General features: G+C 37.6%; 1 protein-coding gene across 2 annotated transcripts in view; it reads left to right on the plus strand.

The window, feature by feature from the left end:
- Nucleotides 1-13,077, plus strand: part of FMN2 (formin 2) — a 195,273-nt gene that overhangs the window by 179,998 nt on the left and 2,198 nt on the right. For both annotated transcript variants that reach the window (XM_068939260.1, XM_068939261.1), the window contains one exon: nt 11,698-11,779. In XM_068939260.1, the coding sequence (XP_068795361.1) occupies nt 11,698-11,779 (82 nt within the window). The remainder of the gene's footprint in view (nt 1-11,697; nt 11,780-13,077) is intronic.

Consider the following 13,077-nt stretch of genomic DNA (forward strand, 5'->3'; position numbering starts at 1 on the left):
CAGTTCTGTCAGATGAAATAGAGCAGCAACGGAAAATACCAGCTGTAGAGAAAATTATGCATGATAAACTGTTAAATACAGTAGCAATAAAAAGAAAAATGTACCTGAAAATTACACTGAAAGCATAGTTCTGCCAAAAGGTCTATTGTAGTTTTCTTAACAGTACTATTTTTTATGGTTACGCTGCAGCCAAGGCTAAGTGGAGCATTCCAATCAAAATTGTTATCTGGGTTATTTATAACATTCTCAAAAATATTTTGTTTAGGTTGAAATTTCTCATGCTATGTCTAACCTAAAGATGTATCCTTTTAAGTGAAAATCTTCCATGTAATATAGCTTCTTCTTGATTAAGTAATAAATAAAAAAAAATCTAAACAGGGCATATTTGGGGTTTTCAGGGACATAAGTTGTTTTTACCATTCTCCTTCCACTTTATATTTTAATGTGTCATTAGTAGGCTATGCATTGTGTTCATACTTTGAAAATTCTGGAAAAGTATCTGCCGGTATATCTTGCCTTTTACATGTGATCGGCAAGAAAGCTGAGAAAAGCTGACGTCATCTTCCACAATTCCTTTTCAATGTTGTTTGAAAGAAGAATATAATTTTGAACTTTGCAAGCTTCCTGTTCAGCTGCATCATCACATAATTTATTTCAGTTGCTGCATGCCCTGAAATACAAATTGCATATGTGTCGTCAGATTGTGCACAACTGCAATGACAGCTAGCAAAAGTTTTACCTTATTGTGAAAAATTTTATCTTAAAAGATCACACCAAAAATCTTCAAATGTATCTTTTTTCCTCCTGTAGAGAGAGCAGGTGTCCCATGCAAACTAACATATAAATACATTAACTCTTTCCCCCTTTTTATTTTCTGGTTTCTTTGCATCTTGGAGCTAGAGATGTTCAACATTAAATGCATTGTTCCAGTATAGCACTTCTTTGAGAGCAAGAGTGTTTTCACTTCTCTCACTGTCGAATGAGGACTACAGAACTGTTGCCCAGAGGACTACCGCTTTCCTAGGAACCAGCCTGTTCCTAGGAACCACCTAGCCTGTCATAGGAACTGAGGAGATAAAAGAGCTGGTGAAGCAACACTCATTAAACCCCTGCAGAGGAAAATCTTGAAAAGTTATGACCAATTTCAAAAAAAAAAAAAAAGTGAGGGAGGAGAGAAGCAGCTACTGTATATGACAGTCAAGTATGGAGTTTGCAAATCTTTGGTGGCTAGAAATGCAAATAATTATCAGAAGATCTCATATTGGTATGGACAGCAAATATCCATCTTTAAGACTCACTTAACTGGTATATAATTTCATCTTTTCTTAAATGGTGTGAAATACACTCTGGCTTACGACTGTAACAAGAAACAAGTCAATCTTTTCAAAATCTTTTATTTTAAATTTAAAAAAAGTGAGAGTAAGGAAAAGCTCCATTTTGATCGAAGGCGATTATCAGTAGACCTTAGGCACAGATTCAGATGTTGCTAGAAACAGGTCAATAAGCAGGGAGAAGCATTTTTTATAGGGCTGCAATTCGACCTTCCCTTTCTCTGTGTACAACCGAGATATTGGCACTCATCTGTCTACTCCTGTTCTGGGTATGTTTCAGTTTCTTCGGGTTACATTTGCTGTTCCAGACAGCCTGTGCAGCCTTGCAAAAATTTAACTAAATAGGGGAAAGTTGTATTTCCAGATGGGAAGTGGGGGTGGGGGGGGGGAAGGAGCAAAAAAAAAAAAAAAAAAAAAAAGGGAGGAGGGAAATAGATACCTGTAATTGTGTGCATAAGATAAAGATTGCTCATAGGCTCAGTCTGGCGCTCGCATTTATGAAAAGGCATGTCACTGAACAGAAAATAACTGAGTCAGGGATGCCAGCAGAGGAGAGTTCATAAGCAGAATCAACATTATGGTAAAGTTCTGTAAGTCTCTGATATCTTGCATCACACTAAGTTTGAGAATTTCTTTTGGCTGACTTTATTCAACCCTTCAACTCCCACGATAAATCTTTGACGCATTAAAAATAATCTATAAACTCAAAAAATGTACTCATCTCTTGAATGTAAAAGTTGCTCATTCCCGTAAGAATAGCAGTTAAGCTGGCACCTGGTGTGTCACACTGTGTATATCTAGATGAAAGGGAGATTCCTGGCCAGTGTGTCTCCACAGCTCATTGATCTCGCTCTGCAGAAAGACTGGTATGTCTCCCTACAGACTCCTCGGCAGGATGATTTAAAACTTGCTGTTGAGCAATTTAAAGTCTGGCACTGGATATCTGTACGTTGCACAGTGAGGAGCATATTGGTAAGCTGCCACTTCTGCTTGCAGAGGAGGGCATTAAATCCCATAGCACAAGCAATGTCCTCTCAGTAATTTAAGGGATATTTTGTTAACGCTTATTTGTAATGGGAACCAGTGAGTCAGACTTGAGAGTGAGAAATCTGGGGACATGGGAATATGCGCTTGCAGAGGAATGCTGAGATGGAAGAAAAAAGGAGAAAGATCTATATGGAATGGCAGCATGTGAGGAAAATGATGAAAATATGGAGTATGTTTAGTAGGGTCACATTTCCAAATGACTGTGAAACTGCTAGTTCGCTGATGTTGACCAAAAGCTCCTAACATTATGTTAATAAGTACCCACTTATTATGCTGGATGCATTTTCTACTTAGGTACACTGCTCTCTAGTAATTTGAGTTTGATGCTGCTTGCTGCTAGGTTTCATTTTACAATGCACAGGTAAAATGATGACGTTTCAAAACAGAATGCAGCTTATGTGGCTTTGAATTGAATAACTAAAAGATCTTACGTTTTTGATGGTATTTCAGAATTTTAACTTGAAGAAAATAGCTTTCAGATCAGAAAATATTATATTAAATTACAAACATTGAAAGAATACTCATACCAAAGATTCAGAAGCTACGAATGGTCCTTTGAGGCAGTGCCTCACAAAGAGCCAATTTGCTATCCAACTGAGAGAGAAGTTGCTCGATATTTCGGTACTTTTGTTCCTTCCTTGTGCAGTTTCTGCAATTAGTACTTTTTTCAATGAAAACACCAGGGGTTTTTCATTAAGGGAGGAGAGCAGTGACTTTCATTCCTAGCATTGCACTTCAGGGAAAAGTTTGTGAAAAATAAAAGCATTTGCAGGTAAGTCTGTCAGTCTAGATCTGAGGTTGAAATTACTTTTTAATGTCTTGGTTTAACTTTGTTAAAATAATACTGTGTTTTATAAGACAGAATAAATATTTCCATACACAAATGTAAGGCAGCTGATGCATATGATAGTAGACAGGAACAAGGTGACGGATCTAGTACAAAAATTCCAATCTGATCTCTCCTGACTTTTGTGACTTACACGAGGCCAGATTCCAGAATGGCCCAAAGTAAACAATGGAAGGACTTTTCAGCACTCTCTTTTTTTAACCTGGTGATGGTAAGGTATCGTGCAGGTATGTTACATTGCATCTCAGTATGTATGTTATGCATAAAAGGAGATAGATACCCATCATAGTTTCACAATGAAATTTGCCATCTGTTTTTGTGGCTATTGCACTTTGTAATACTATGGTATTACACTTTGTGTACTTGTGAAATGTTTTCATTCCCAGGCAAAGGAGCATTTGAGATGCAATAAAATATTATATTTTGCAAATGAACAGCATTTGTCATTAAAATGTTGGTTCTCCAAATTTTGAAGCTCTGACAAAGACTTAAAATCCGCTGTAACTCAGCCTGATCCTGAAGATGTTGCATTCCTTTGTTTCTGAGGCAGTGTGCCGAATCAGTGCATAGAGTTGGCCTAACAATGACAGCATCCTTTAAATGCAAGTGTGTGGCACTATGCGTGTTTTGTGACATGAGTACAGGGAATAGTCTAATGTCAGCAGTTTTTGCATTTTGAGAAGAGCCTTGCTGTATTTCTGAGGTCTTTCTGAGGTGAACACACAGCTTCGAGTGGACACCTTTTGATACGCATGTTTTCACCTGATGCTGCAAGGTTGGGGCCTCTTATTTCCCTGCCTCCTGCACTGGCTACCTCTAATTCTGTAACTCTTCAGCTGACTTCTGCTAACTTTGTTTCTTTCCAGTGCTGCTCTCTACTCATTCAGTTCTCTTGTGCTGCTTGTATCGTAGCTACCATCTGCCTAATGTATGCCTTTGTATCCCCTTTAAGGCAGTCTCCTTCTATGCTGAGTCTGTTCACTAAGATTTTTCTCATTCTTTTTTACACATTGCACTTTTTCCTTCCTTTATGCTATTTACTCCTTCAAAATGTTTCAGAGCACATATGTAGTTTCACATTTCCATTCACTCCTGAGTTTTCTTTCTTTTGCTTGTTCATTATCTTACCAGTTTTACCCCACCTCCAGTCTTGTTCCGTTCCCTTATCATTTCCTGTTGAATTTCCTAGCCAAATAGCCTAGAAGGCAGCCAGCTTCTTTGAGAGCAGTCTGGCTTCTGTCCCAAGACGAACAATGCAATGTGATGACTATCTTTTCTTAGGGTGACCTCAATTTTCATACGCAAAGGCTGTAGGAAAATGATTGCCATCTTGCCAGAAGGTAACAATGTATAGTCCAAAATACTGGCCACTTTAACAGGAATAAAATTTATGAATTTGATGGCAGAAGTCAAGAAATATGTGTTTAAGTGTGCACAGGCATATGCATTTTATTAGCATCATAGCCACCCTTAACTGTTAAATGTTTCATGTCATTACATTTCTAAGGTGAAATTTTCTTTAATGCTAAAGCTATTATGTTATACTGTGTTAAAACACATGCTTTCTTTTGAGTGTATTTATGCACATCGTGTATCTCTACGCAGATAAGAGCAGAATCCCTAGACCATCAAAAATATTACTGCCAGATAGAACAGAGTAAAACTGAGTATTTCTTTTCCATAGAGAAATTATGAGAGAGATTTTAAGATATTCCACATTTTTTTTCCTCCACATCAAGCTAAATTGCAAAGATTTCAGTTCCACCAACTGATAATTCTGAATTGAAATTTTTTCAGAATATTCTGAAGTGTGCTGTGGATTGCAGAAACACTCTGAAAATTGGAAAGTCTCATTTTCATTTCAGTTGGCCTCAATTTCAGTTGGCCCAGAAGCCTCATTTTTAGGCCAGTTTGACGTGATGCACACACTGAAGAAAATTTAAAATGTATTCTGTGAAGTCTGTTCTACACTGTTGATAAAGGGATCCTATTCAAGGTCCTCCTACAGGTTAGTGTCTCTGTTAAGTGGCCAGATTAAAGCATTTTAATCTATTTGTCATTGGTCCTCTGAGCCAAACTGTGATTAATCACTGTGTCTTTCAGCCAGCCATTGTCTGCTTCATGGTCCTTAAAGGAACCATGCAAGGAGCTGGCAGTTGATGTCAAGTTAGTCTAATATATAACCTCTTTGTTGGAAGGCAGAGGTTAGGTTTCATTAGTCAGTTTGATGGGACCAGGTACATTACAAGGTGCTGCTTATCTGTATAAAGTCTTTGCAGTCAAATACTGAATCATATCTACATCATCACTTCAACCCTGTTGGCATGAAAGTAAGAGGTCTACATTTTTTTTCTACTTTTATTTTCCAAATTACAATTTTCTTTTACAGTTACTCTATTTGTTTCACTAAAGAAACTCCTTAGCAAAAAATCATTTCAGTATTTTAATAACTGGATCAAAAAATAAAATTTAGACCCAGTTTTCTAAGAAACAATTTTAAAATTTTCTGCTCTTGAGTAGGAACACTTGGCATTAGATATGTTTGCTGAGGATTTTTTGTTTGCTTTTATTTTTCAAGGTACTATTATTATAAACAAGTTATCTCCAGCCCACATGAACCTACATAAAATGTTTTGGCATGCAACAATGCCCTTTTTATTTATCTGATGACTTGTACTTAGTCCTGTAAAGAGTATTAGACTCAGTTTTGGTTTATGTTACAAAATACAGAATATATGCAGAAAAACTTCTTTGGGATTTCATGAACTGCACTGTCAAAGTATAAAAGTAATGTCTGTCTGAATTTATTGTGGAAGTTTCTATGAGCAGCTGTAACTATCTACAGCATATAACATTCCAGCTTTCTCACTGTACTTACATTTGTCATGTCGTAGTGCTCTCTAGTGAAGTGTAAGGCTACCAAGCCTAGATGGAGCCAGTAGGAAATGAATCTGTCTGCCACAGATACTTCAGACAACATTATTAATGTTTAGTGGCAGGGAAGTGGCTGCCCTTCTCATGGAATTGAATGATGAGAGAAATTCTCTAAGCCTTGATAAGGCTGTGGCCAGGCTGGCTTTTGGTCTAGAAGGTAGATAAGGCTACTCTGTCTTTGGGCTTGTAGGGATGTCGGGTTTCTTTTTCCTGTATGCGTGCCAAAGTGTAACTCTCTTATTCATCTTGCAGACTGTCTTTAAACTTAATCATAGTGAACACTGTATACGTTTGTCTCACAATACATAGGAGGTAAAAGGAGGTGAAAGTGCTGGAGAAAAGTGTTTTTATTAAGATGGAAATAAGAAACTACTTCCTTTGTTTAGGGGAATAGTTATTAGACTCTGAATCTCTCTGAAGTGGCAGCATTTGAAACTCTAATTCTTGGGCTCCATAAGTGATTAGCTGTTTATGGATTTTACCTGACCTAGGGTTTGCACACTGTTGTACGTTTCTTACATGTTTTCTTATCATTGGGGCTGCTTGGAAGGATACCCTTTCTGCAGTAATAAAAGCTACTTTAGCTAAGTTTAATCAATATTTAAGGGCATATCTTTGTCCAGATTCAAGTTATGAACTCTCTTATTCAGTATTTATAGAATCTGCGCTGGGCCTGATGCTGGATCCACTCCTCTGAATGTCTCTGCTCTTCAGATTACTAGAGTGAGAGATAAGCAACTCTCTGGTTAGATGGAGAAGACTTTTTTTGTAGGATTATGTCCTGATTAAGACAAAAGCAAGAAATTACTTGGGTAAAGAAGTAACAGGCAAACGTTTTTAAAAATAATACATCTGATATTATCTGTCCTACCAACTGATAGGCTCTGTTTTGAGTCAAATTTGACATGAGGTGGGACAGGGGTAGATAGCAAATGAACCAAAATCAGTTAATTGAAAGAGAGAGAGAGTTTGAGAAGCAGCTGAAATGTATGAAGTGAGATAATTTGAGCATCAATCTAGCCAAGTAGCTTAGCATGCTGTAAGCTTGTGAATAATTCCCATCACATTCACCAAGTTAACTGTACCACCTGGTTTCTTCAAGAGCTTCTTCAAGAGGACCTGGTAGGTCATCTTATTAAACCCACCTCATGCTTGCCAGCTCTCAGAATCGTGCCTTGAGCTGCTGTCCCAGGTCTAACTGCGTATTTTGTTGCACTTGAGAGCAATGGCTGTTAGTTTTAGAGGCTGTTTGGTCCCTTTATAACAGAAAGCATTAGTTGCATAGAACTAAATAGTTTAAATAAAAACGGATCTTTGAAACAATAAATCAATCTATACACATGCCCGCCTTTGCCTAAGGGTCACAATTCTCTGGAACTGGGGAACACCCACCACCTTCAAACTCTTTTTCTACAGCCTCCCTTGGTGGCAGCCTATCTTTCCACACAGGCCCTGACAATTGAATCCCCACTCCTTTTCTAGGAATGTCTTTTTAACTGTTTAATGCTCTTTGAGCTCTTTGTTCTCTGCACTAGCAGAACAGCAGTGTCACTTTGGCCTGGAGCCTGGAAGTATGTCATTGTGTGCAATTGCTTCCCCAGTTGTGACTGTGGGGAAGCTTGCAGATTCAGAGCTGTTATGTTGTTTTCCCCAGACATCCCCTTCCCTCCTCCCAATATTGAATTAGATCCATGAATCTATTCATTGCACTCTTAACAGCTAACCACCACTGAATAGTTAACCCAGTCTCCCTGATATGACCATGAGTCTTCATATAACTTTTACATCTTTCTTTTTGATCTTAGGTTATTACCTTGTGTCTCCACATCTATCACAGTCCCACTGAAGTGAGTGGGAAAGTAGTACAGGAAAAGTGTAAGCAAGAAGAGGAGGTACAGGAATTTGCCATGGTGAGAGGCATGACTTGAACCAGACATAAGTTGACAGAAGCAAGGTGTCTTTCCTATCTCATTAGGATGTATGAAAAACAAGTTTCATGGATGGGAAGATGATGAATCAGTAACAAGGACAGCCAGCACCAGGGGTGAGGGGGAAACAAGAAATTAGGAAGAAATTGCCAGCGGCAATTAAAAGTTATTTTCCAGCTAACTTGAGACTTTTGCCCTTACCTCAAAAGGAACCCTTTTGCTGCCTCTGCTCTACTAGATCTTGCAGTTTCAGTGGTAGCAACGTTCATATCAAAACATGTATTTTTGCTCTTTTGAGAGAGAGATATTAGGATGCTTTAAAATTAATAAAATCCTGATTTAATTGAATGGTCAGTCATCAGACCATGCACTAGCCCAATGAAGAAATTGATACTATTTCAGCTGGTTTGGTATTTAGCACAGCAGAAGGCTAATGACTGCCTTCATCTGAATATTATCCATCTGTGCAGATACAGAGACCTTTTATAGAGGCAGCTGTAGCTTTTTACAGTTCTCTGTGCTACCCATTTTTACATGATCCTAAACTAAGCATCCTAACAGTGAGTCATCAGTGTGCTGTCTCTTCGTTACTAATGAGAACTTCCTGGAGAAGAATACGTATAGGTTGCACTGACTTCAGTGGGGCTCTATAAAACCATTTGAATTTTCCTGCATAAAGAGCAGGATGGGGGCCAAGAGACAGTGAAATGTCCCAAACCCGTACAGTGAGTCAGTGATATGGTTGGAATTAGAACTGAGGAGCTGCTAACTCTCAGCTTTGTCTTCTGTGCGTTAGAGAATAACACTTCTCATCGGCTGCATTCCCAGTGCTGTGAGTAAACAGGCTCAAACTCCAAAGAATTCCACAAAAGCTCCCAAAGTCTTCAGGACTAGCTATACTTGTGAGACCAGAACCTCTTACATAATCTCAGAAAAATGGACAGCGCAAGCTGAAGGTTGTCAGTATATCAGTCTAGAAGTTGAGGATCGTGTTTTTAATTGCAATTTAAGTGGCGCAAAAGTTCTGACTCTTCCACTCATGGAGTGGCATTGGTAGCATTTTGTTGTTTCAAGCCAAGGCAGCCTTCCCACATGTAGTGATTTCTCTAACAGAAGCAGAATGTTTAAATGTTACACTGACAATGATACTTAACAGGAACTGTATATTAGAAAATAACCCCTATCACTGGATTATCAAATGTTCCATTCTGTATCAGGATTTTTGTTTTGAATTAACAGGAAGCTATGCTGTCTTATGACCTGCTCTGTTAGTCAAGCAGTGGGCAATCTGTCCTTGGAGGGGGATATTTAAATGGGACAAAGAGTAGAACTACAGATTCCCTGTCATTTCCTGAGAATAACATCTGGATCTATGTGAAGTGGTTTAGGAAATATTTTTGTATGTTACTTATGCTGGCATTTGCATGATGAGTAGTCTGAATACCTGCATATATTAAATTGCTTCTATAAAACAGTCATCTTGATAACTTCAGTAGTACTTGTACGGTCCCAAAGATTTGATGCTAATTTTAAAAAGAGGGAATGATATGAGAGATATGTTGTTTTATAACTGTCTTTGTAAGAGTGGCTTTTGATGGCTTGGAATGTATCTGACTGTTTGGAAAACATGGGAAGATCTGTGTCATAGATACTTTTCTTCCTTCAGATATAAGTAGAAGCTAAGGTGGCATTTAAGGAAAAAGAAAATAACTGAATTTTACTGTATTCTGGACCTTTCCCAGAAGCTTCAGTTTCACAGTATTTTGGCTGTCACTTTTACTGAATCTATTTAAGTACATTTTTTAAGGTGAACTACTTGGCTGTTTGACATTTTTGTTCTCTGTTATGCTGCAGCAATCTGTCCAATTTGCAGTCAGATAAAAAGCATTACAGCTTGAAAGTAACAGGTTTCAAAGCCTTTCTTTCCCCACCTGTGCAAGTAAAGGTGTTCCTATATTAATAAAAATACAAGGCTATCAAATGAAGAGCACAGCTTGTTAGAAGTGCTGGAAAAGAACTCCAGTTTAAATTAGTTTTCAGAAGTATAAATTTGAAACTTATGAAAAGAACGAGGTGTGTCTGGCGAAGCTGGATAACAGAGAGATGAATGTGAAGGCAGTTTTTCTAATGTGCTTAGCAGACCCAGCTGGAGTCATATTATCAAAAATCTGGCCCTTACCACACACACAAGAATTATTTAAAAATAATAGTAACACAACGTCTCATTCTCACGTTGCCCTATGTAGCCTCAGTGAAATAGCAGACATGCAAGTGGTCTGGAGATGAACCACAAAGAACCAGCCAAGGATATATCATTTCTTCAGCATCATTTTACAATTTTTTTCACTGTTGGATAATGATGAAAGGGCAAAGTAAGCACCATCCAAAGTCTATATTGTTGGCAAGAGTGTACAATATAGCCAATATAGGATTTACGTTTTTATTTTACTTTCTTATTTATAAATGATGCTGTCATCCCACATCAAAAAAACTAGCACTTCTCACGCCACTTAACGCCATCTTGTAGAAAAGGTTTATACAAACCTTTGAAGCTCAGAGATTTAATAACTTAAATCTGCAATATCACTGTTTCAATAACCCTGCGTTTTTAAGGTTGATGTAGAAAATGAGTAAGCGCAGTAAAAAAAAAAAAATTTTACAGCGTACCACTGAACCCACCAGAATGATTCAGACAGACTCTCAGTCTGAGTATAGTCCTCCACTCTTTGGGGTTTGTTCCCTATCTTGATGTCAAAGAAGAAATTAATCTCATCAGAAATGTGTCTTTTGGTATCCTTTCACAAGGCCCTAATTTGGTGCCATTTACCAAGACAGAAAACCCTATTAAGAGACACCTGTAGTTTTGGAACCTGTTCTTCTCTTTACACCCCAGCAGCCCAAGCGTGTTTATCTTCAGAGTGTACAGCAAGCCTTGCTGCTCACCCTCACTTTTGGAAAGAAAGTCATGCACAGTAAAGTGCACCACCTTGGTTGCAAAAGTCATGTTCTTTAACATTTAATAATTCTACAATTTTTCACATCTAGTCTATTAAATGTTTTATTTTAATTTAGAGGGTGAAGACTGGGAATTTAGGGTAAGCTGTTTTGCAGTTTTAAATGCAAAAATAATTGGGTGAAAGGAAAGATAGCTTGCTGAGATCCTTTTTCAAAACCACAGGTGAAGTACTAAGGTTAGGAATGGTTGAAGGGTGTTTTTTTTGTTTTGTCTTGATTTTAAGGTTGTAACAGGAAAGGGAGCTTTCTTAGCAGGGGTTGGCTGAATGCTCAGAAGGCTAGTCTTCATGTCAGCCAGTGTATTTTAAATGCTGGTATATTTGAACCTTCAACCACAGTAAGTGCTGATTACTTCTGGTAACTAGAATTGATTACATCATTGATTACATCTGCCCTTGTAAGTGCCATGGTCTGATGGCGTGGCAACAATAGCTACATTAGTACAAATGCTATTTCATGGAGCATGCTATTGAACGTATGGGGAATAAAGTTGTCCACCTGTCCCCTCAACTCTAAATTTGTAAGTTGTGTACTCTACTGTATTTGCAAATGGTTTTAGTTTAGGGAAATATTTATAAATTATGCCTCTTTTCAGAGTTAAAGAAGCAGAGGAAGTCTGCAGGCAGAAAAAGGGGAAATCACTTTACAATATAAGACCAAAACATGACTCTGGAATTGTAAGTAAAAAATATGGCTATGCTCCTATTCCCATCAGTCTTTCTACCTTTTTCTCTTTGCGTTTTATAGCTATGTTATTCTTGCTGCAATGTTTTTTTCTAAATGTTTGACATTTTCATGAAAGGTGTTAGACTAAAACTCAAATGCTGCTTGCGAATGTTACTCCACAAAACAGATGTGCACAAGCAAGAGAAGTGTATTCCACCCTGCACATCTGTTGTTTCAAGTATTGCTGTGGGATGCACCTAAAAGGAAGAAAGGCTTTTCCAGGGTTCAAGTTCATTCAGTCTGTAATTACTGTATTTTCTAAAAGCTGCAAAATGTAATGGAAGATATATGATAGAGACACTCAGTTTGGGCCACTGTGTTAAATACCAGTGACTTCTGTTCTACTGGTCTGGATTTGTTTGGAATTGCAGCTGTGGGAAGAGACAATGCTATCCTCTGACTTTTCTCCTGAAAACAGATAAATATATTTAATGGTAGTAGAGGAGTAATGCCTATCATTTCAATGAAAATATTCCAGTATGATTGCCTAAACATTGATAGGACCATGATGTATATCTGCAATAGATGAACTTTCCTCTAGCGGAAAATGAATCTGATGCGTCACATAACAATTATATCTGTAGCAGCTCACCATCAATTGTTTTTGTAAAATCTGAAAATAGGAATTTTTTTGTGTTCTTTTCCCCCTAGAAGCATGATTCAATTCTTTTGTGCTTTATATTCATTGCTATGCTACTGTGACACGTCCTTGAAACGAAGCAGGCTGTCACTTACTACATAATTTAACTAGCATAATCTGACACAAGAAGAGAGAGAATTGTTTTTCTTGTATCTTACTCTGAGTGGTTAGGGAGAAGTGGCTATGGTAAATGACACAGGAAGTGTAAATGGAGTAACAACTTGGTTAGGAATGATAAACAAGATTTTATTTTATCGATGTAATTTGTAACTAGATCAAGATGTTATTAAGAAAAAAAAAGTTTTGATCTGGATTTTTTCATCTTCCCTACATCTCCCCAAAAGTAAAGCTATTGAGGGAATTTTTTTAAAAAATAACTGCAGGCTTAATTACTCCAGTAACATTACCATTTTTACTTGTACTAAAACTGGGACTTTCAGGTAGAGCTGAATATCAGGATCACTGTTTGTTTACCACTGCAGGCATTCCCAGTGTTACTAAATACTTGAAAAAATAAAAAGGAAAGTAAACAAAAATATTTCACAAGCACAATGTTTAGCTAGTCTACTTCAATTCTAGCTTCACAGGGAATTTATTTGAAATCAATCC

The sequence above is a fragment of the Struthio camelus genome, chromosome 3 (assembly GCF_040807025.1).
Source record: "Struthio camelus isolate bStrCam1 chromosome 3, bStrCam1.hap1, whole genome shotgun sequence".
NCBI lineage: Eukaryota > Metazoa > Chordata > Aves > Struthioniformes > Struthionidae > Struthio > Struthio camelus.